General features: G+C 42.7%; 1 protein-coding gene across 1 annotated transcript in view; it reads left to right on the forward strand.

Moving 5' to 3' along the window:
* Nucleotides 1-21,852, forward strand: part of RPGRIP1 (RPGR interacting protein 1) — a 224,866-nt gene that overhangs the window by 11,819 nt on the left and 191,195 nt on the right. The window contains exons 2-5 of the mRNA XM_069242083.1: nucleotides 5,711-5,764; nucleotides 9,839-9,971; nucleotides 11,056-11,363; nucleotides 17,719-17,821. Of these exons, the coding sequence (XP_069098184.1) occupies nucleotides 5,711-5,764; nucleotides 9,839-9,971; nucleotides 11,056-11,363; nucleotides 17,719-17,821 (598 nt within the window). The remainder of the gene's footprint in view (nucleotides 1-5,710; nucleotides 5,765-9,838; nucleotides 9,972-11,055; nucleotides 11,364-17,718; nucleotides 17,822-21,852) is intronic.

Here is a 21,852-nt window from a genome sequence, read left to right on the forward strand (position 1 = left end):
CCCTTCTTGTGATTTCTTCGTGGGCCCAATCCAACTTACTATTCTTACCATAAGTGTATGATCAAACAAAGCGCTGCCCATGCAATATTTTGGTGCAAGACGATGTACAACTTTGTTTCTAAGTTTCATAACCGTTTCATTCTTGTGGGCACTGATAGCTGGAACACCAGTCAAGCCCAAAACATATGGCATCAATTCTGGAGGTAAGTGAGGGCCGTCAGCTTTCTCTGATGGTACAGAATTTACAGGCCTGCTAAGTAGCCTGCCTGAGATTTCATTCAGCTAATTGCGAGTGATGGGAGACTCTAGTCTCTATTCGCCCAAAGCACTCAAAGAGCTATATTCTCCCTCCAAGATAACCATATTTGTCCCTTGAGCCTGCGCTTGGGAGGTCGCGGTTGCCAGCCACCTATGGGCCTTATCAATAATGTTGCTTGCACTTATTAGAGAAGATTCTATGTGCTGAAGCAGGTAAGGGCTGCCTGAATTTTGCTGTTTTGGAACAGCTCCAAGACTTTGTTTACCCATTTTCCAAGTGTTCAATCTTTTTTTTAGATATCCTCCACCCCTGATAACACAAGGATACTGTGTTATTGTACTCTGTAGCCACCTGTTGCCTCTGGTACTCTGTATCCAGAGGCAAGCTGAAGGATGAAGTCCCACCCCAGGACCAACACAAGCCTTATGCAGTTCACTCGTCCCGCGCCACGGTACTTGGATGCAGTTTTTGGAGGATACCAGCCCCTCCTCCAACTAGGGTCAGGTGTACACTGTAGCCAGAGGAAAACTGGGGGATGAAGTCCCACCCTAGCACCAACACAGGTCTTGCGCCATTCACGTGTCCTGCGCCGCTCTACTTGGATGCAGTTTTTAAAGGATACTCTTACCTCCTCCAACTAGGGCCAGGTGTGCACTGTAGCCAGAGGCAAGCTGGGACACAAAGTCCCACCCCAGCACCAACACAAGCCTCATGCCATTTGTGCGCCTTATGCCACAGTACTTGGATACAATTTTTGAAGGATACCAGCCCCTCCTCCAAATAGGGCCAGGTGTGTACTGTTGCCAGGGGCAAGCTGGGGGACGAAGTCCCACACCCCAGCACCAACACAAGTTGCATGCTGTTCACGCATCCCAGATTCAATGTCTCTATATCTGATCATAAAACAACTAGATAGACTAAGTGTTTCCTGTGACTCTTTAGACACCAGCCAGGTGCCATTCGGCTGGGAATCTGGTCAGCCTTGGGAGTCAAAACGATGAAATCATAGTAATTGGATTTAATCACCTCAAACTTTATCTCCTGCGATTAATGTTGAAGTGATGGTTACACCTGAAAATATCACATGTAGCCCACTACTGGCAGATTGAATGTCTGAAGCATGTCATGGTTCAAGTTCAACAATAGTTGACACCATCAAACATGACCATTTTCCAATAACAGAAACTTTTTTTTGCATGATTTCCTCTATGTCAGGTTAGCTCATGAAGAAGATTTTCTGGGTCTCAGAGATCCAGGAATAACCCTTTGAGTTGAAATATGTTCTATTTGTTCAGCTAGATTTAGATCAATGCCTTTGGTAAGCCAATGGAGTAGGGCTGATCCATGCAATGACAGATGTCAAGAGTAGCCCAATATCTACCTATCTCATAATAAATTGATCCATAAATCCACATGGGCAAAGGTTGAACTAGAACGCTTGCAGATTATTTGAGCCCTTCTGACCATACAATATTATCTGTATGAAATTATGTCTAAGATCAAACTGATAACCCTAAATTAGTTCAGTTATTTTGGTTGCACTAAAAGAATATTGCTTAGATGCTCCATTGCTGCTTAATGATGGTCCAACATAGAACATCGACCAAGAATAGTCATACAGATAATCTTGACTGGTGATGATTATTAAAGGCTGGTGGAATGGCGTGTGTACCACCTATTATTCAAGAAATACTTGCAGAAGAAGAGTCACATCCAGGTATTCACTATAAATTAAACGCAAGACACAATGTAAGCACAATGTTACTGGGTGTTTCAGTAGGAGATGCAAAGGTAATACACCCTTGTTTCACTTTTTAATGAAGGTCACTTTAGGTTCCACTCTGCCTTGCAACTAATTTACACTGCATTTTGCTACTTGCTTCTTCTTCTACAAGTATCTTTGGAATAGTGAAAGGTATGCATTTCAAGTATGTATTTTGGGGGTATTAGTAAATCCAAGTTAATTTCAAGGTGATATATTTCAAGGTGACAACCATCATGTGCCTATCGTATGAACTGTTTTGACACCAATTACAATTAATATTGTTAGTTCAATCTGGTATTATTATTTTTTTGTCTCTTTTGTTTTATTTTATGTGTAATGTAGTGCAGTCTAATATTATTGTTTTGTATATTTTTTATGAGGGCGATTCCCTCTCTTCTCCCCATTGTACTTTTTTGTGTTTTTTATTTAATGCTTTCACTTGCGTTTTATTTTTGTATTGTAAAGATTATATCTTGTTGGGTAGTTGCTTTATTTTTTTTAAGTTCCCACAATTTCTTCATCCCCTTGACTTTACTTATCTTCCCCTTCCCATTTTAATGTACCACATTTTTGGGAGGGTTTGGGGTGTTTTTTCCCTGAGGTATTGTTTCCAGTTTTATTCGTCCTGTGTTATCAGATGTCACAGCACAATGGTTCCTCTCAGCACTGAATGTGAGTCTTAATGTACCTGGTTTCACTGAATCCACTGTCAGGGTTCTATGCGGGAACTCTACGCTGAACTGAATATTGAAACATCACATAGACATACTAGGACTAACAGTTCTAGGTGATATAACACTTGCTTAATCAGGTTCTGGAAGGCTACATGGACGTATCTTCTTGCCACAGGGCATGGCACTAAATGTTATATCTGATGACACATGCAAAACACGAGTCAAGGGAGTAGGTGCATACCCTTGTGGACAGATACTCCATTCCTGTGGGCATTTAGTATCCCCCTCTGGATTTGAATTAGATGTTAATGAGGAGAGTTCTTTCTTCTGCCTTTACAGTCACTGGATCACATAGCATAGTTCTGATCCAGTTGTGGAGGAGGCTTGCTCTGGTTTATTGTTTTTTTAAGTGCGGGTGATTGGGGCTGGTTTTCCATTATTATGCTAATGAATGGAACATGTGTTATTGGGCAACAATTGCCATAGTTAAATTGTATGAGATTCACTCCTTTCAGTAATAAGAGGACTGTCCAGTCTTCAGCACGCCAGAAAATATGCCTTGATGGAAAGGGCATTTGTCAAGATACGTAGGTGGTGAGCAGTGAGAGAGATTTCATGATTGAAGAGAGAATTAGGTTATCTGTGTGTGGAATAACTGGTCTGGGGTTGCTTGTGTTCCCACTTAGAGGGGACTTGGCATTTCAGACTGGACTATTACTTTTGGATCAGGACCAAGACTATTTTAATGAAGTGGGTTTCTTTCAAGAGTGGCACAGTGGGCACAAAATGATGGTCTGGAATGCTGCACCGAACTATCACTAGTGGCCGAGACTAATTCAATAATTCCTATAATCACTTTGTTGTTTTACACTAGGTGCCCTAAATACAACAGGTAAGCCAAGATGTGGGTCTCATGCTCACTGTACCATAGAACTCAAGCTATAGCTCACTGACAACTCTTACGTAGGTTGAAACCGGTCTGGAGTTGCTTGTGATCCCATCTGGAGAGGCCCTGGCATGGCAGTTCAGGCTGGGCTGTTCCTATTAAAGCAGTAGTAAAACTGACTTGCATAAGGCAATTATCTGTCTACAGTGGCGCAGTGGGTGGAAATTATAGTCTGGAATGTGGCCGGAGCACTCATTAGTGGCTGAAATTAATTCAAGCATTCTTTCAATAACCCTGTTGTTTTGGCACATGTTGCATTGGAGGCTTTTCCCAATATGAGAAGAGTGATGATGTCTGTTGAGAGAGACTTCATTATTAAAGAGAGAAGTAGATTGTCTGTGTATCGTGAATCTGAGCGAGTTCAGGGTGTTCCAAATATCTAGAACAGTGAATTGGTGGGTTGAGAAGACAGATGGAGGTACATTGGTCAGTAGTCTTGTTAATGTCTTAGTGGAGTTTGTTGATATGCCAATGAAGAATATGTTGATGGCATTGCAGTGGATAGTTGAATGTGAGTCTTTGTAGTCCAGAGTTGGATTAATGAAATGTTAGACAGGCTCTGAGAGTTCTCATTCAATCAGAGGCCTCATTGATGATAGATGCATGGTTGGTGGTTTTAATGGAGATGCAGTTTAGGAGAATAGGGACAATCGATTTAGTTCGGTGAGATCTTCTGGAAATAGTTTTTTTCACCATAATTTTCCATGTTTGGAGGATGATCATTTGCAGTCTCTATGTTCTTATGATAGTCACAGTACATTTGGCTTAGGTTGTGGATTGTGTGTTTTCAGGGCTCCATATCTGCATTGTCTTGTAATGTGCAGCTCAGCATGGTGGGTTGGAAGCTGGTAGTTGTACTGAATTTCAAGGGAAGGCCAAGATCTTGTTTAAGTAACTCATTTTGGGAGTCCAGGAAAGATCTGTTTGGCTGTCACTGTCTAACATGATATGTTATGAATGTCCACTGCAATAAGGTAAAAAAAAGTCAATTGGTATGGGAGTGAGTCAGTAATAGTCTGCATGTCAACGAAAACAAGGTTGATAAAGTTTCTTTCTTGTTGGTTCTGAAGTGGGTTGTTTGATGCTTGCTGTGTTTTGGAGGCGAAACAGTGCTTGCTTCATGGTTTTCAAGGTTGAGGATCCTGGTAAGATTATATACCAGAGGATGGCATTACCTGAATAGTTGATCACCACAGAGTTGATGAGACATAATAGTACAAATACATTATCACAGACCTCATTCCAGAACGGTGGAACCAAATAGATACCTACATTTGTTAAATAGATTCTTGAAAATCAAGACATTCAGAGGCCTATTTACTAAGGCTTACATTGCCCTTGCATGATGGAAGTCTTTGCAAGGCAACATAAGTCCATAAATGGTATTTACTAAGCCATGCAAACCCACCTTATATGGTTTAGTAAATTCAAAGTAATGCACAGCAGCCCATATTGCTGCTTTCCATTACCTTGCAACAGGGAGGCTTCCCATGGTGGAATGTGGGCATTCCTACTCATTCACTCATTGGTTTTCAAAGAGTGCCAGATTTATTAAAGTCAGTTAAACTGAGATTGTGGCAAAATGCTGTGCCTTCCTGACCAAGGTGTAACGAGGAAAAATATCTTTATTTCTCCTTGTTACTTCCTCTGCATAGAATTAGGAAAAAGCCTCAAAGGATTATTTTTGTTCAGGAAGGTGTCCCTTAGTGCTCACAAACAATCCTGCTCATAACACAGCCCTCCTTGCAGCATGGTTAAAGGGTGCCTGCACTGATGCTAGGATGCCATAAGTATGCTATGGCTAGGAGACAAAATAAATATGCAATATCTTGGTAAATATTGTGCATTTCTGCTGTCTCTCTTACACGCAATGCAGTGCAGCAAGATGTTTTGCTGCATTGTGTTGGGTGTAATATTAGTAAATATACCTCTCAGTTCCTATGCTACCAACCCAATACCAGAGAAGGCCCAATATTTTCATCCTTCTCTTTTGAACTTTTTAATAAACTGTTATTGACCAACCATTTGTCATTGGTGTCCTAATTTCTCCCATTCTGTCTTTAAAGATGTTTCAGTGAGTCCAGTACCCCCCAAGCACTTGAGGACGGTAACCATGAAAGGTGATTATATACATCTATACATCTCTGTTTCTTTGCTATGTCCATACCTTATTGAAAGATCTATGTATGTTGAGAATGAGTTTATTATTTGTCAAGAATCCTATGTATGGAAATTTTAAGATATATTGACAATCTGTCTCTCATTGTCATAGCTATTCAAAGGTACACTACCATATATACCAACTCCCACTGCACATAGCTGAAGACAGTGTGCAGCAGAGGTTGACCACCCAGAGGTGGCTGGGGGTAGGACTTTCCTGCTGGCCAGGCCATGCAGCCAATCACTGCTGAACACAGTGAACATTCAGGGTGGGTGTTGACCATCCATGCGGGTATTGGCAGCCAGTGGTGCAGTTAGCTGCTTGTGGTGACTTGGGCACAAAGACTGGGCGCAGTACAGAAGCAGCCAACTTCACTGCGAGCAGCCAAAGGCCCCACCGCCCACAACAGAGAATGGCCTCCTGCTGCAGGTTAGGTGCAATGTGCTGTGCAATGGGGCCCTGGACGAGAGGTTCTACGGCATGCAGGATGACCTTAAGGGGTGTACTTGTAATGTCTGGGAGGCCATGGAGTAGGGTTCTATCACTATCCAGATGTCAGAGTACAAGGGCTTGAACAACAGTTCTAAAGTTGCTTTCTGGAAGAAATGGTTTAACTTCATTTATGACCTGGAGCTGGTACCAGGCCTTCTTTGTTTTTTTGCAATTGTGTTATTAAGGGTGTGGTTGATGTCCACGATGATTCCTAATGGCCTGGCATTCAGTGAAAGTTAGGTCTCAAAGCTATCATGTTTCGTGTCATTATGCCAGGTCTGTAGTGTTTCTTGTTTGTTGTTCTTGGCAAATAACAGGAATTCAGTCTTGGTTGGGTTGAGCTTCAAGTAGGCGCTGAACACCCAGGTCTGGATGATATCCAAGCAGTTTTTAAGGCATTAGATATCTGAATCAGAGGAGACTTTCCCGTTGGGTATTACTCACAAACAATAAATGTGCTCATGGTAATCCCATAGAGGAAAGCTGCCTGTAGTTTCCCTGACAGCCACAGCTGCTGTAGTTTCATTAACGGCCAGCAAATGTCTCACAGTTATTACAGGAAATTGAATGGCTGCAGTTTTATTTACACTTGAAGAACAAAGGCTGCCATTTTACTGTCAGCCGACACATATTGTGACAAATGTTCTACCGTGTTACAAAAATCCTCACAGACTGTATATGAAAACAAATGGCTGACTTTGTTCTGACAGCAAACATGTTACCTTATGAAAGGTTCAAGGAGACTAAAGACTGTAGTGCCACAACCAGAAACAAGACATTCTCAAACAGATCATCTAAATAGATGTATATGAAAACAAATGGCTGACTTTGTTCTGACAGCAAACATGTTACCTTATGAAAGGTTGAAGGAAACTAAAGACTGTAGTACCACAGCCAGAAACAAGACATTCTCAAACAGATCATCTAAATAGAAAAGGTTGCAATCCCACTTACCAGATGTGTTCATATAAATTGCAGGAACCTAAATCGTGCAGTGCCTCTGTCAACACCTAGATGTCCTCACACGGTTTATAGTTAGGAATGCTGCTATAGATCCAATCATAGATCATAGATGTCCTCGCAAACTTTAACAGTTCATATGAGCCTACAGTGTCACTGTCAGCAACAGAGGTCACGTAGACAAGAAATGCAGTTGAAGATACACTCTGGTGTGGTCGATATTGTAACAGACAAATTCAATTGTTAGGAGCCTTCAGTTCCTCTTGCATCAACGTGATGTCTCTGCAGATATTATATAACTTAAAATGGGTACTACAATTATTCTCATAGGTTAATTCTATCTGACGTTAATTGCAGTAGCTGATGTCACTGGCTGCTGTGCCAGTGACATCAGCTAGTTGTCTTCTCAGAGTGCTTATTGATTGTATTTTCGCTGTCAGCAGCCAGATGTGAAAAAGTGTGCGTGCATATTTATACGTTGGTGGTATTCGTTAAAGGTGAAGAGTGATTGGAGGAGTGGCATGGTCCTGAGAGAGCAAGTTTACTGTTCCTTTTATTGTGTCATGATGTAGTGCATTGCCAGGCTCCCAATAATATTCCATTTAGCATTTCCCCTGTGAGCTGAAGCCTTTGGAGACCGCGGTGAAGGCAGAGGGTCACTGCTGGCACCTCTGATACTTTCTCCAGCTCCACCAGCTTAATTGCAGAACGCACAATGGGTGCTTTATTTGAGATAGTGGGCATGAAGAGAGGAAAGACAAAAGGAGAGAGAGATGACTGTGGAGGATGTGAGCAGGTCTGGTTTGAACATTTTTGCCATGGCTGCTTTTGGTTCCCGGTCCAGTCCCGAAGTAGTATCCTTTGATGTGTGGTTGTATGTGATATTTGTCTTTCAGTGATACCACCAGTGATGTTATTGGTGATGCAATGTGTGCAATCACCACTGATGTCATTTGTTGCCATGCCATCTTTTGTGCTAATAGCTGACCCTTGAAATATGCTGTGAAAAGCAACTCTGAGGTTCAAATTAGGCCTGGGTGGAGTTTGCAGGGAGAGTCCTGCTACGTGGAACTGCACAAAGTGACCCAAAAACTCTGCCCACACAGAGATCACAAAGTGGCAGAGGGTGTTAGGTTGCGCTGTTCATGCAGATTTTTAGCTCCGGGTGTTTGGTCCGTGCTGTAAAATCAGTGTGAATGGCACCACACACAGCGCAAGAGGGCACTGCTTCTTTTCTACTGTTCGAGAAGATTTTCTACATGAGCGGCAACTACCTTAACAAAAACTGAAGCTTTCTTAACGCGAGCGGTCGTGACCATCTGTAACCACCTGCATTGAGAAATCTTGCCAGGAGGTGGTCTAGAGTAAGATTTTCGTCTGCACTTGCGCTGGCTAACTTAACGTTGGTGAGCGTGAGAGCGGAAAAAACTCTACTCCGCTGAGTTTTTCGGAACTCCGCGCTCTAAGCGGAGCGCGGTGAGGGATGAACACTGCAAACTCCACGAGCAGTTTGGAGTTCACCGCCCACGCCTAGTTCAAATCCCAGCAGCACCAAATCTGCTATTGAACCCTTCGAAGTCAGTTAATTGAGTAACATTAAACGAGGGACTATTATTTGCAGTGCCTAAGGATGACAAAAGTACACTATTTAATGCTACTTAAAAAGCTAATTATTATTATCTATGATATCATCTGTGATGCTCTTTGTGACAGTGTGAATATTGCAGGGGACTGTTACTGTTGCAGTGGGTTGTGAGGGAAGAGGTAAGGAAACGGTGTTAGCTTTCTAATTCCATGCTCATATCTGTCTTTCCTTCCTCAGATATTCCACCTTGTTTATAACAAAAATCTCTTCCCTCTTGTGCATGCCCGAAGGTGATTTCTGGATGCACTCAGAGTCTCTATCACTTGACATTTGTCAGGTTGGACTTTCCTAATACTGGAACATGTGATCATGGCTGGTATTAGGGCAGTGCAACCGGTGCGGCTGCTCTGGGCGCTGACCTGGAAGGGGGGCACTGACTTCAGTTGGGTCTCTGTGTTAAGCAATAATTTACGATTCAAAAACAGCTGCTGCAGAGTCTCTTGTGGGTCCAGCTTTCAGGCAGAAATACAAATCTCAAGATAACTCTTGTGCTTAATGTTCCAGCTAGAGAGAGATCGGGTTTTGTCTAGTGTCAGTTTTGACTTGCCATAAAGTAGCACAGAGGGTTAATATGCCTGCTGCAAAGAACAGATCTGTATAGCTGAGGGGATTAATAAAGATGTGGATAGCTGAGGGGATTAATAAAGCCAGTCTAGCGCTTTAAAACAAAAGGAAGGCGTTAGAGAGAGGGGCTAATGAATCATGGGGGGCACCTTCCTGGGTAGTAGTGAGGGAATCTGAGGAGGAGGTGGGGTGGGGTGAAAGATTTTCACCCCGGGAGCCACTAGCGCTAAACCTGACCCTGTATGTTATGTTGCGTCATTTCAATCTCCTAAATGTAAATGAAAACGCCTACATTTGCTCTAGAATTTCTTATTTCCTAGATTAATTAAGATGAGATATGTGTGATGAAAAGGATGTGATTTCCTCTTCTAGAAAAGGATGCAAAGGTCCGACAGCGTGTGGGACGCGTGAGCCGGGAGGAGTTAGAGGATCGCTTCTTCCAGCTGAGCGAAGAGAACCTACTGCTCAAGGATCATGCAAGGAAGCAAGAGAGCAAGATTAAGAGGTCTGTACTGTAGAACACCAAGGCGAGGATAGGGTGATGTTCTACCCTCATATATGGGCACATTGGATGGCCACCATGGCTGTGCTATGGTGCTCTCCAGGCTGCACGTGACACTCCAGCACCACCCCATGTATTACCAAGCGGTGCCCAATAGTACCTATGAGCACCCAAAGAGCTCCCTGAAGTACCATCCAGCTCCTAACTGTGCTGTTTTGTTGGATATATGTTCTGTCAAAACAGCAAGGAGTCCATTTGATATATTTACATATTTTTTTATAAAGCAACACATGACAGCTTGGACATTTCAAAGAGATAGGGGAAAACCTACAGATGAAAAAGAGGACTGATGTCTAGGGCAGTGGTTCTCAACCTTTTGACTTCTGTGGTCCCCTACTTTATCTTTACTGGAACCAGGGACCCCCAATGAATCACTATTGTATTCTGAGGACCCCACCACTGAGTCATTACTGAAAGTTGGGAACCTAATCTGTTGATAATATTTCATTTTCTAAGCTTTTGCAGACCCCCTGAAGAGGCTTTGCGGAGCCCCAGGGATCCCCGGACCACAGCTTGGGAACCACTGGTTTGGTTGCTTCCCTTGATGAGAGAGACAGTTGCAAAGTGAAAAGCTGATCTGAATAACTCAGGAGGTTATTTAGAGTTTGACAGATGTGTGACATTTGCAAAAAAAATGGTAGGTGTCCCAGTATGGAATGTAGAACACACTCTAAATCAGGTGAATTTTTTGCATATGTTCCGCATTCACCAAACTCAGCCCTCTGAATTATTTAGATCTGCTTTCCACTTGGCATCTTGGTAGAGTCATGTACACGGCCTTAGTAGGGCAGATAGGAGAACTTGGATGTTGTTTACGATTATGCAGGCCATCCAAGCAAGGCAGTTGAATTGGAATGCACTTACCACGATTTTCTCTTCTGTGCAGTGTGGTATTCCCCTTAAAGTGAAATTTACAATATTCGTCTCTTTGAATCATGGGTTATTCTCCATCAGATGAACCGTCAAGGTTTTTTCTTGAACTATGCGAAAAAATGAGCGTAATAAGTATTTTGCCATCCGTCTTCAGGATGGGCACCAAGCTGCTCCGGTTGGTGTCCGAGCGGAAGTCAGGAGGACCCGGGGCCCCAGCCAGGGGATCCCAGTGGTTGGGCCGGGACCTGGCTACAGAAGAGGCCGTGGAACAGCTACAGGAGGAAGTGCGCGAGCTGGAGCGGAGGAACGAGGCTCTGCGCCACCGGCTGGCAGCCTGCACCCGGCAGCTGCAGGTGCAGGCAAGCTGCCGCCACTGCCCCTACGGAAATGTCCCTCCTAGGACCGACTCCGGACTGCGCGCTCATGGCACGGAGAGCCACGTCCCAGAGAAGGCCAAGCGAGGTAAGCACGGGCAGGAGTCTGAAGTTGGGCTAGGGTGGGGTAAGGGTGATAAGCCTGATACAGCCATAGCACTGGAATTTCTGCTTTGCTTTTACAGAGGGAATAATAATGTCAGTAGCGTTATAGCTTAAGATCTTTAGAATTAAACTAGGGATGGATAGCTGCTGTTGCTCTCGTTTGTACTGAAACCACCCAGGATGGATGGAAGGCCCAGCTCTGTTGTTCTGCCTTGAAGTTACACACAGACGTCTTTGGGTGTACATAAATAGTGCCGTGAGGACAGGGGGTGGGGATAGGTGGTCGCGTGATGGGAGGAGAAAGTAGAAAAGAGATATAACTGATGCGGGGCAGAGCTAGAAGGCGGGAGGTATTGAAACAAGCAGTCAGGTTGGAGAGCATGAAATTTAAAAAAATACAGAAAATATGACGAAAGAGGAGGGGGTGAGTGTTGGAAAGGTGTCACGAGGGAAGTGAAAATAATGAAGGAACGGACTAAGTGAAGGATGGAGTAGAAAATGTGTGGGTGGTTAATGATTCTAAACTACGAGGATATTTACTGTCATGGATGTACCAAATCATTATGCAACTGCCTTTGAATACAGCAAAGTAGAGGGAGGGAATGGGGTTTCAGGTATTAAATATTTAATTCTAAATAATAAATTAGTGTTCCTAGCAATATGCCCTGATAGTGTTTTCTTGGTATCTTGTAAGTCATGTTCAAGGAAGAAGGCTTCACTTGCTTGAGGGGACTGGAGCAGTTGGCATCATACTTGGTTTTCTTGCTGATGTGATCTTCGAATTAGAGCTTAGAGTGGAGGATAAGCAAACGAGATTTTGTTTTTGATGTCAGCTGGGGTGTGAAGCACCAAGTTAAATTCTAAGTTCCAGGCTTGAATTTGCTGGTTTTATTTTTTTACAGTTAGTGACCTGCAGGATGTCTGTCTTGCTTGGTTTTAGTTTAATCCTGATGCTAGCCATTAAAACTGAATGAGGTTGAGGCACGTTTTGAGTCAATGAAAATAATGAGGAGTGGAGATTTTCAGGTAGAATTACAAGTCATCAGTGTAATTAAGGAGCTTTATGTTCTGTGGGTGCACAGGGTACCCATGAGTTTGTTGTAGTGTTTGAAGTTCATGGGAGACAGCATGGGGCCCTGGGATTAGTCCTCAGGGGTTGTGTAGCTTCTGTGAACCTGAGGTTCTAGATAGGATAATGTAAGAAATGAGAAATTAGGTTTCTGGGGAGACTGGGGGGAGGAGTTGAAACCTTACTCAAGCATCAACTACAATCCTTTTCAGGGTGAGGCAGAAGCAAACCCCATATTAACCTGTGCTCAACCCTCCGGTAGCTTGCCACAGACTAGTTAGGCTCAACTTAGAGGCAATGTGTAAAATATGTATGAAGCACTTCAAACAGTAATAAACACAACACAAGAAACAAGACCAAAACAGCAAAAAAACGATTCAGTAGAACTGGAGATGTGCAATTTTAAAGATTTCAATGAAAAATAGCACTAAAAGCACAAAGCACCAACTGTGGATATCTGGTTGTGGTGAACCGGGACAAAGTCACAAGTTCAGGCCAACTGTTATGGAGGGCAGGCCAGCTGCAGGTATTCAGTTAGGCCTACTAAATAGGAGTACTTTAAATCCTGGTTGCGTAGCATTGTGTAGTCCTGCGATGAGGATGCATCGCACAGATGCGGTGATGTGTGATGCAAGGTCCTGTGAAGCTGCGATGCAAGGTCCTGTGTCGTCGTCGAGAATCCTATTGAGGAGGGCTTGTGATGGAAATCCGGCATCAAGGATGCACCACACAGTTGGGACAATGGGTCAGTGCGAAGGAGTTGCGAAGCTGCAATGCGAGAACCTGTGTCATCGATAAGAGATTTGTGATGCAAGAGTCTGCATTAGGGGAGCTTTGCACAATGGCAGTTCCGAATCTGGTTGCAAGGTCGATTCAAAGTCCTTCCACTGAGAGAATCCTCACAACAGAGGTGATGCGTTGGTTGTGCTCGAGATTGTACTGAGCAGCAGAAGAATGAGTGGGTTCCCTTGGATCCACAGATGAGCTGACAGAGCATCTTCAGACTCACTTCCAAGAGTTCAGGATTGTGGTGGCACTACGTGGCAGGGTAAGACTCGCAGATGGCAGAGTCGCAGTGCTCGATTCAAGTTTGTTTGGAGCCTTATATCCTTGAGTATTTAGTCAGGAGGCCAGCCAACTAGCCGTTGGAATCGCTCAGGGGTCCTGGTTTAACAGATGCAGGTTCAGTACTTCTCACCCAGGCAAGAGGGCAGCAGGCAGCAGGTCAACACAGCAGGGCAGCAGTCCTTCAAAGCACAGCAGCCCTTCTTTCTGACAGAGTAGCCACAAATCCAGAAATATACTAAAGAGTTGGTGTCTGAGGTCCAATAGTTATACCTGGGCCTCCCTTTGAAGTAGTAGAAGTTTGTAGAGGATTCTCTTTAAAGTGAACAGGTTTCCTGCCTTCCCTGCCCTGGCTCCAGGCTAATTTCAGGGTTATGCAGCCTGTTATGTGAAGACAGGACCCAGCCTGTTCAAGTGTAAGTAGATCCGTGCCCAGCTCTGTCCTCCTATCACGCCAGTGATGGCCCATACAGACACCCCTAAGCTCTCTATTGTGTGAAGCTGCCTAGGAGGAATACACAAAGACCAATTGTAAGCTCCACTCAGTCATGTGACCCTGACAAAGACTGCAGGCACTAAATAGCTAAGGCAGGAAAATGCCAATGTTTTCAAATTTGTAATTTATAACTTGACCACCATAGAAGAGGGCTTTTCACTATAGTTCCAAAGACACCAAACATGGATTTGTTACCTAATTCAACAATGTGGTTATGCCATCCAGTTTGCACATCCGATAAGACCATTTAGTATCACAGGATAAGAAAAGTCCTGAGTCCAGGCAGAAAAGTCGGTAGGTTACACCCAACCACTAAGAGTGTAAGGTATGTTGATTGAGAATCAATCAACCTCAGTAAATGACAAGAGTTACCAGGGCACACCTGAGCACTCCAACAATCCAAATCAAAGCATACGGTTACTTTAATGAGAGTCTTGATCACGTCTTGAAAATATTGTAGATTTATTCTAAACACAATAGGCTTATCATGGCCATTTACTTTGAATACCTTAACTCATTCTAATTTATGGCATTCAGACCGTGATAGGGTCAGGAATTTCTATACTATATCCTTTACTAGATTGGTTCCATTTTCAATATTACGAGCCTTTAAAAAGTCTAGATGACGAAACGTGTCGGCTGTGTTCTTTGGACATGTCACAATTTGGAAGGAATAAATCTACTATATTTTCAAGACTCTCATTTAAAGTAACCATATGCTTTGATTTGGATTGTTGAACTGCTCAGGTGTGCCCTGGTAACTCTTGTCATGAACCTGTTACAGTGCTCCCATTTGGAAATTATCACTTATAAAATGTTATTATAAGGTAACTCTAATGTTATCCTATGGGACAGGCAGGCCTTGCAGTCGTGAAAAACAAATGTAAGATTTTTTCAATACTAGGACATGTACAACATAAAACCACATGTCTAACTTTTTAAATACACTGCACCTTGCCCGCGGGGCTGTCCAGGGACTACCTTAGGGGTGACATCTGTATTAAAAAGGAAGGTTTGAGCCTGGCAAAAAGGTTATTTTGTCAGGTTGAAATGGCAATTTAAAACTGCACATAAAGGCTGCAATAACAGGCCTGATATATATTTGAAAAAGCTACTTCAGTGAGTGGCACAATCTGTGCTGACCGGCTGCCATCTTTCCTGGGTGAGAAGGGCTCACTGCATCTATTGAAACCAGGAACCCAGAGTGAGTCCAAGGGCTAGTTGCCTGGCCTTCTGACTACAGCCTAGGGCATAGAAGGCTCCAACAGCCTTGAACCCAGCACCTGGACTTTGCCATCTGTGAGTCATACCCTGCCAAGGGTTGCCACCCTATTCCTGGACCCTTGGAAGTGTGCTCGAAGGTGCTCTGCCAGCCCATCTGTGGATCCAGCAGAACGGATGCATCTCCTCTGCTGCATGACACAATCCCAGGCAGAACCAACGCATCACCTCTGCTGCAAGGATTCTCTCAGCCCAACATCTCTGCATCGACCTCGCAGCCTACATCAGAACTGCCACTGTGAGAAGCTGCCCCTATGCAAGTCCTCACATTGCAGATCTCTTGTTGACAGCAGTCTTAATATGATGTTGGTTCTCGCATTGCAGCCTTGAAGCTCCTTGAAACTGATGCATCGCCTCGACTGCGCAACGCATCCTCCAGGACGAAACCCTCACTGACAGGATCGTCGATGATGACGGAGGACCTCACATCGCAACTGGGTAGCTCACCTTGGCTACACAACATATCCTTGACACGAAACCTTGCTACGCTCCGCAACCAAGCATTAAGGTATTCTTTTTTAGCAGGCCGAACTGGGTCAGTGTAGCCAGCCCGCATTTCAAGATGATCAGCCTGAATGTGTGACTTTGTCCCAGTCCAGCATAACCAGATACCCACAGTTAGCACTTTGTGCTCTTAAGCACTATTTTTCACTGAAATCTTTAAAATTGCATATCTCCAATTTTACTCTTTGGGTTTTTGTCATTTTTGTCTTGTTTTATTCATTAAATTTACTCTATCTCTTTAAATTGATGCAGGATTTTTCTTGTCTTGTATTTTCACTTTATTAGTGTTTGAAGTGCTGAAAAATACTTTACCCAAGTTAAGCCTGACTGCTGTACGCCAAACTACAAAAGGTCATATCACAGGTTAATATGAGATTTGCTTGTGCATCACACTGTCCCTTTTGAGCAATTTGGATGAAGTTCTGGTGAGCGGTGGCCCAGGATGCCCCATTTCCCACCCCACTGCTTTGATTTTCCTCAGCTAGTACACAAGTAGGGGTACAAATAATTTGAATGTGCCAATTAGGGATAAGCCAATTTTACCATGTTTAGAGGAGTGCGCACAAGCATTTTAGCAATGGGTAGAAGTGGTGACGTGTGCAGAGTCCCAAGGGCAAGTCTGGGAATGACCCTGCAGAAAGGGCCAAGTCCAACAGATTCTGACTGCCAAGCTCAGGAGAATAGAACCATGTCAGAGAAGCCCATAGGCACTTCCCTTGTGTTCTTTCTCATCTAGTTTTGGAGTTGAACAGAGGTGACGTTTTTGAAATTTTTGTGTTAAGGAGGAAGATGGGAGTGTCGATGTGGCCCAGGGTAGACTTCATCAGCCAGGAAAAGGTCTCTTAAGTTTGAATGTCATCTGGGAATCTCACGTGTTTTAACCAGAGGCATTGATGATTTTGAGCATAGGTGTGAAGGCATCTCTGTGGACAGATTTCACACTAGATGACAATGTATTATCTTTGTAGGTGGTGGCCTTGATGGAAGTGAGGATTAGACATCAGAGGCAGGGTGGATCACTTATTGGCATGATTTACGTATGTACTGTTCTTATTAATCTTTTTAATGAAAACGCACCGAGTGTGTGATTGGAGAGTCTGACAGGGTGTTTTGAATACCCTGCAAATTGATTTGCTTGTATTAGAGGCTTTGTTGATAGTCTTTTTCAAAATATGGCTTCGACTGATTTACTGAGTGAGGAGCTTGTATGTCCCTCATTATATCTCCCCAGTAATGTGCACCTAGTAATATGTTTTAAAATCTGTCCACAATAACATGCTCCTAAAAAGGTATCCCTGAAACCATCTTCTTCATGGCATGTCCTTATTAAGATGTTTTTTCAATATGGCTTCCCTACTATCATGCCCTAATCAAGCCCTCCTACTAATATCTTTATAAGTAAAGTTTTATTTAGTATTTCGTTCTTGACATTGTGCCCCTATTAAGGTGCCCCTGAAATGTTGCTCTGGTAACATGCATCCAATAACTTGGCATCAATACAGTTGCACAAATAAGGTACCCTTTGTAAAGTAATTTCTGATTAAATGGCTTCAAAAATGTGCCTTTTATAAGGTGACCCTGACAAAATATCCCTGACGATGTTTTGCCATATGGTACCTAAGTAAGGTACTTCCAAGGATAACATTTCCTTAATAATGTGCATGTATCAGGTGCCCATAATAGAATGTACTTAATACTATTCCCGTTAAAATGTGTCCCTAATAACATGTCACTTATAACGTGCCCCTGATACGATGCATCACAGCAAGTTACCATTATAAATAGTTTCAAATCACGTCACTCTACAGTATTCTCTTCTTTAGCATCGCTTACCGGGTCAATGAATTGCTTGGATGATTCCAGTCATTTGTCCTCAAATATGATAATACTAGTCAAACGTGTCTTTGTCCTGTTATTCCACAGGGCTGCGAGTACAGGGACCTGTGATGAGGACCAGCCACACAGCTCCCGCCAGGTATGGCGAGCAGTTGCTGGGCGAGGATGCCAGGGCGGAGATCGAGCGCCTGTGAGTATGGGATTCTCTCGCGATGGCCCAATCCGCACTACAGCCCGTTCACGAGGGCACTCTTTATACACTGCCAGGGTGTCTCCTGTCGGTCAGCTCCCCTACAATTTAAGGGCAGACCTCATATGCTGAATCAGATTAGCAGTTTTGTATCAGCAGCATTTGAGATTTTGGCAGTATTTGTTGTTGGCAAAACTCTGTTTATTTAAGCACCACTCCCAACAATAAAATTGATATGGTGCCTTACGGCGCGAACGTCAAGCGATGCCTAATTTTCGGCTGCCAAATTCAAATGTTGTTATCGTCTTATCGCCTTGTACCACTGACTACTCAAAATACTACCAACTGTTTACGTTGTCCGGCCTATACGGAAGGCCCATTCAAATACTATGGCCACAACTGTTTACAGGTGGCTCCCAAATGCGTCTGACAAGCCAAAGTGTTATGAGTAATCCTCACGTCGGGACGAGTTGGGCAGTGGAGATCCACACAGAGAAAAAACAAGCATTGATAATGCAATGGGTCTCGCATATTTCGGACAAGTTAATTGTTATCTTTTGACAACAGCGCTCATGAGCAAAAACAAAAAAACATGAATGGAAACTGAGAAAATACTACTTAACAAAATAAAATAAATTAAGCTTTAAAAAATAAAACTATGCAATTTTGTTTGTCCTGCTGGGCACGTTTTTGCCAGTCACAAGCCTTCTGATTGCAGGGCACTGGAACTTAGAACAAAATAGCACTTCGATCACATCAGGAGTAGCGGATGGGCACTAATTAAGTTGAAATCAATTCATGCTTGATCCCTGCTCCACACAGAGGAACAGAAATGATGCCAGACATGCCTTGACGAATTATGAGGCTGTAAAGAAGAGTGGCAGGCAAACCAATAAATGGTGAGCGACAGGCGGGCTCCAAGCCCTTTACTGAACACATCAGTCTGCATTCACATGCGCTCGCAGGCTGGACCCTGAAAATGTGTGAGAGATGGCAGGGGAAAAAAGAAGGGGAAAGGAAGGGAAAAAGGAAAAAGGAAAAGAAAGGTCAATAGAAAGAGATAAGACTAATTTATATAGTGTAGTCAAAAAATGACTATTAACATATTCTGGTCGGAAGTTACCTAGACAATGCCTTATAGGACCTTAAGAGTGCTGAATCAGCCATTGTCAGGCAGGGCTTGGCGAGGGAATATTCCCAGTGACTCAGCAAAAATGTGTGAGTGGGAGGGGAGAGAAAAAGGAAAGGGAAAGAGGGTAATTGAAAGACAAAGAAAGACCACCCGATAGGGGAGAGGATATGAGGAAAAGAAAAACAGAGAGAAGAATATGTTCTTTATATAGGAAAAGGGTACAAAAACACAAGGAGAATGACAGTGAAAGAGAGATTCATATAGGAAAAATAAAATAGGAAGGGAAAGAAGGAGTGAGTCAGGAAGATAATTCAGAAGAGGCAAGAGAGATGTGTGACAGAAAGAGGCTGGTAGAGATAAAAAACAGTAAGGTATGTTGAAAGAAATAATGAAAAAGGCGATGTGGAGGAAGAGGTGGCATGTAGGGAGATGAAATGGAGGTTGAGTGGGCAATAGTGAAAGAAAATGTAAAAAAGCAAAGTGCATGCAGGGAAAGTGAAAGAGAGAGAGGCAGAGGATAACATCTAAGAACACTAACTGATGAGTTAGTGACTCAGATTATGCCTGGTCCATCATGCCATATAAACTCAGTTTATGTGATGGGAATCTGTGTCCCTTTCCTTTACAGGTGGGTTGTGCAGTGTAGGATGAGAATAAAAAAAGATAGACCGAAAAATGGGAAACTGACAAACAGGTGGGAAGAAGGCAGTATTGAATAACAGTGGATCCAGCTGGATTCTGGATCCAGCAGCTCTAGTAGAGCTGAATCTGGGCCAGTGCCAGTGACCCTTCCCATCTGTTGACACCAGGCACAGTAACAGAGCACCAGCATACATTCACTGTGTGCTTTGTCATTCAGGGCAGTAGCCTGCAGGGGTGGCTGCCAGAAGACATGCAACTCCATGAGTTGTGTCCTGGCTAGGAGCAGCTGAAGCCCATACCATGTACAGCCACAGCTACATCATCAAGGAAGCCACCTCTAGTCAACTCCAAAACCAAATCAGCAAGAACACAAGGGAAGCACCTATGGGCGCTTCACCTGTCGGGGGGACATAACTCCCTCTTAACATGTCACTTAACAAGTTGCCAGGAGAACTGGGATCTGAAAGTATTTAATTTGTAGTCTTTACCAAGCTAAGTGGCTACTATATATATAGATATAGATATATATATATATATACATACATACACTACATATATAATAATAATAGTACCAATAATAAAAAGAACAAAACAATAATATATTACAATGATATCATATACATATGTGTGTGTATATATACATATATATATGTGTGTATATATATATATATATATATATATATGTATATATACATATACATATATATATATATATATATATACACACACATACATACATAGATGTGCAGGTATATGGATGCTCTGTGAAAAATACCATGGCCATCATTACAGGTGGCTTGATAATTTCTGATACCTGTTTTCTGCCCACTTTTAATGTATGTAATAACCCATAATATTCATGTAAGTAGCCCACAATACAAACTGATTTTCTGGCACTTTTAAAATTGTTTAGTTCTACCATGAACCACTGAATAAGGACAGAACAAGTTAAAAACTACAATTTTCAAAATTTGGTAGCTGATTAAAGTAAAAACATTACCAGGACTGTAACTTGTGACATAGGTAACAAAAAAGATCTCTGCAAGTAGATGGAAAACCCAGAGCTATTCTAAAATAAACACAGTTTTGATCTCAAGGTTACACATTAAATATCTGTTCTACGTCATGAAGCTTCAAATCTGTGACAAAAGATGAAACTCATCCAGCAAGTGCATTAACCATCAGCGTTAACAGGGAGGATTAGGACCTAGATGTAGTGGTGGCTGGTGACATTTGAAAGTGGTAGGACGTAAAAGTTGCGTATTACGTTTATGTAGCAAGTGAAGCGAGCAAGCCTAATGGACAAACGTGGGGTCCAGGGTGGGTCCTCCTCTCAAGAAAAAAGTGAAAAAAATGAACAAATGGTGCATTTGAAAGCAAATGAATTTAGTGAGAAAGCAAGGTTTATAAAGCAGTGCGAATGTATAGCCCTGAAAAATGATACACCTAAAAAACTGCCCCACATCTTACTTCAGTAATAAGTTCAACAGTCATTTTAATGTGCAAATTGTACAGCGTGACAACTTCAAGCCCTTAAAAGTGTGTGCTTGTGAAGTGTCTTGCACTGCATGCAGCATCATCTTTAGAAGAAAATGTTCTAACCAGGCATCATGAAGCATCCACAGCTGCTGAGTTCAATCAATCACACAGAAATATGAGCAGACAGGTCTTTAAGTGGGATGGAAAAAGTGGCGGCTCTCTTAAAGCGACATGTAAAATACATTTCTGTGATTCCCTTATTGTGCCACCCAACCTGTATTTTGGTTTCTCTCTGAGATGATATTGCATACAGAAATATAATACAACAACTGACATGCACCTAAAACTTGTCAGTCCATTTGGCTTTGTCAATGGTTGTTATCTGTTTAAGATAAATGAGTAACAACAATTATTTCTTATAAATAATTAACATTGGAAATGTTTCAATTCTGAAATTGTGAAACTATGATTTAAATATTATTGAGGCTTGTGGAAGGAGTATGGCTTTCATTTATGTGTGCTTTATGTTAGATATGTGTGCTTTTTTTCCCCTGCATGTCTCATTCATCTGCAATTTTTTTTTATCTCCTCTCTTTCATCTTCAGCATCCTCTTTTCACGCTCACCTGAATGCACTTCCTCACATCTCCCTCATTTTACCATCTCAAGCATACACTGCACTCTTACACATTTGAGCACTTTACTTCCTTTTGCTTATTCCTGCTAACTATTTTTGCGTCTTTGCACAACCTTCGTGCACATTTACACTGAATTTCAAT

Source organism: Pleurodeles waltl, chromosome 6, assembly GCF_031143425.1.
Source record: "Pleurodeles waltl isolate 20211129_DDA chromosome 6, aPleWal1.hap1.20221129, whole genome shotgun sequence".
Lineage (NCBI taxonomy): Eukaryota > Metazoa > Chordata > Amphibia > Caudata > Salamandridae > Pleurodeles > Pleurodeles waltl.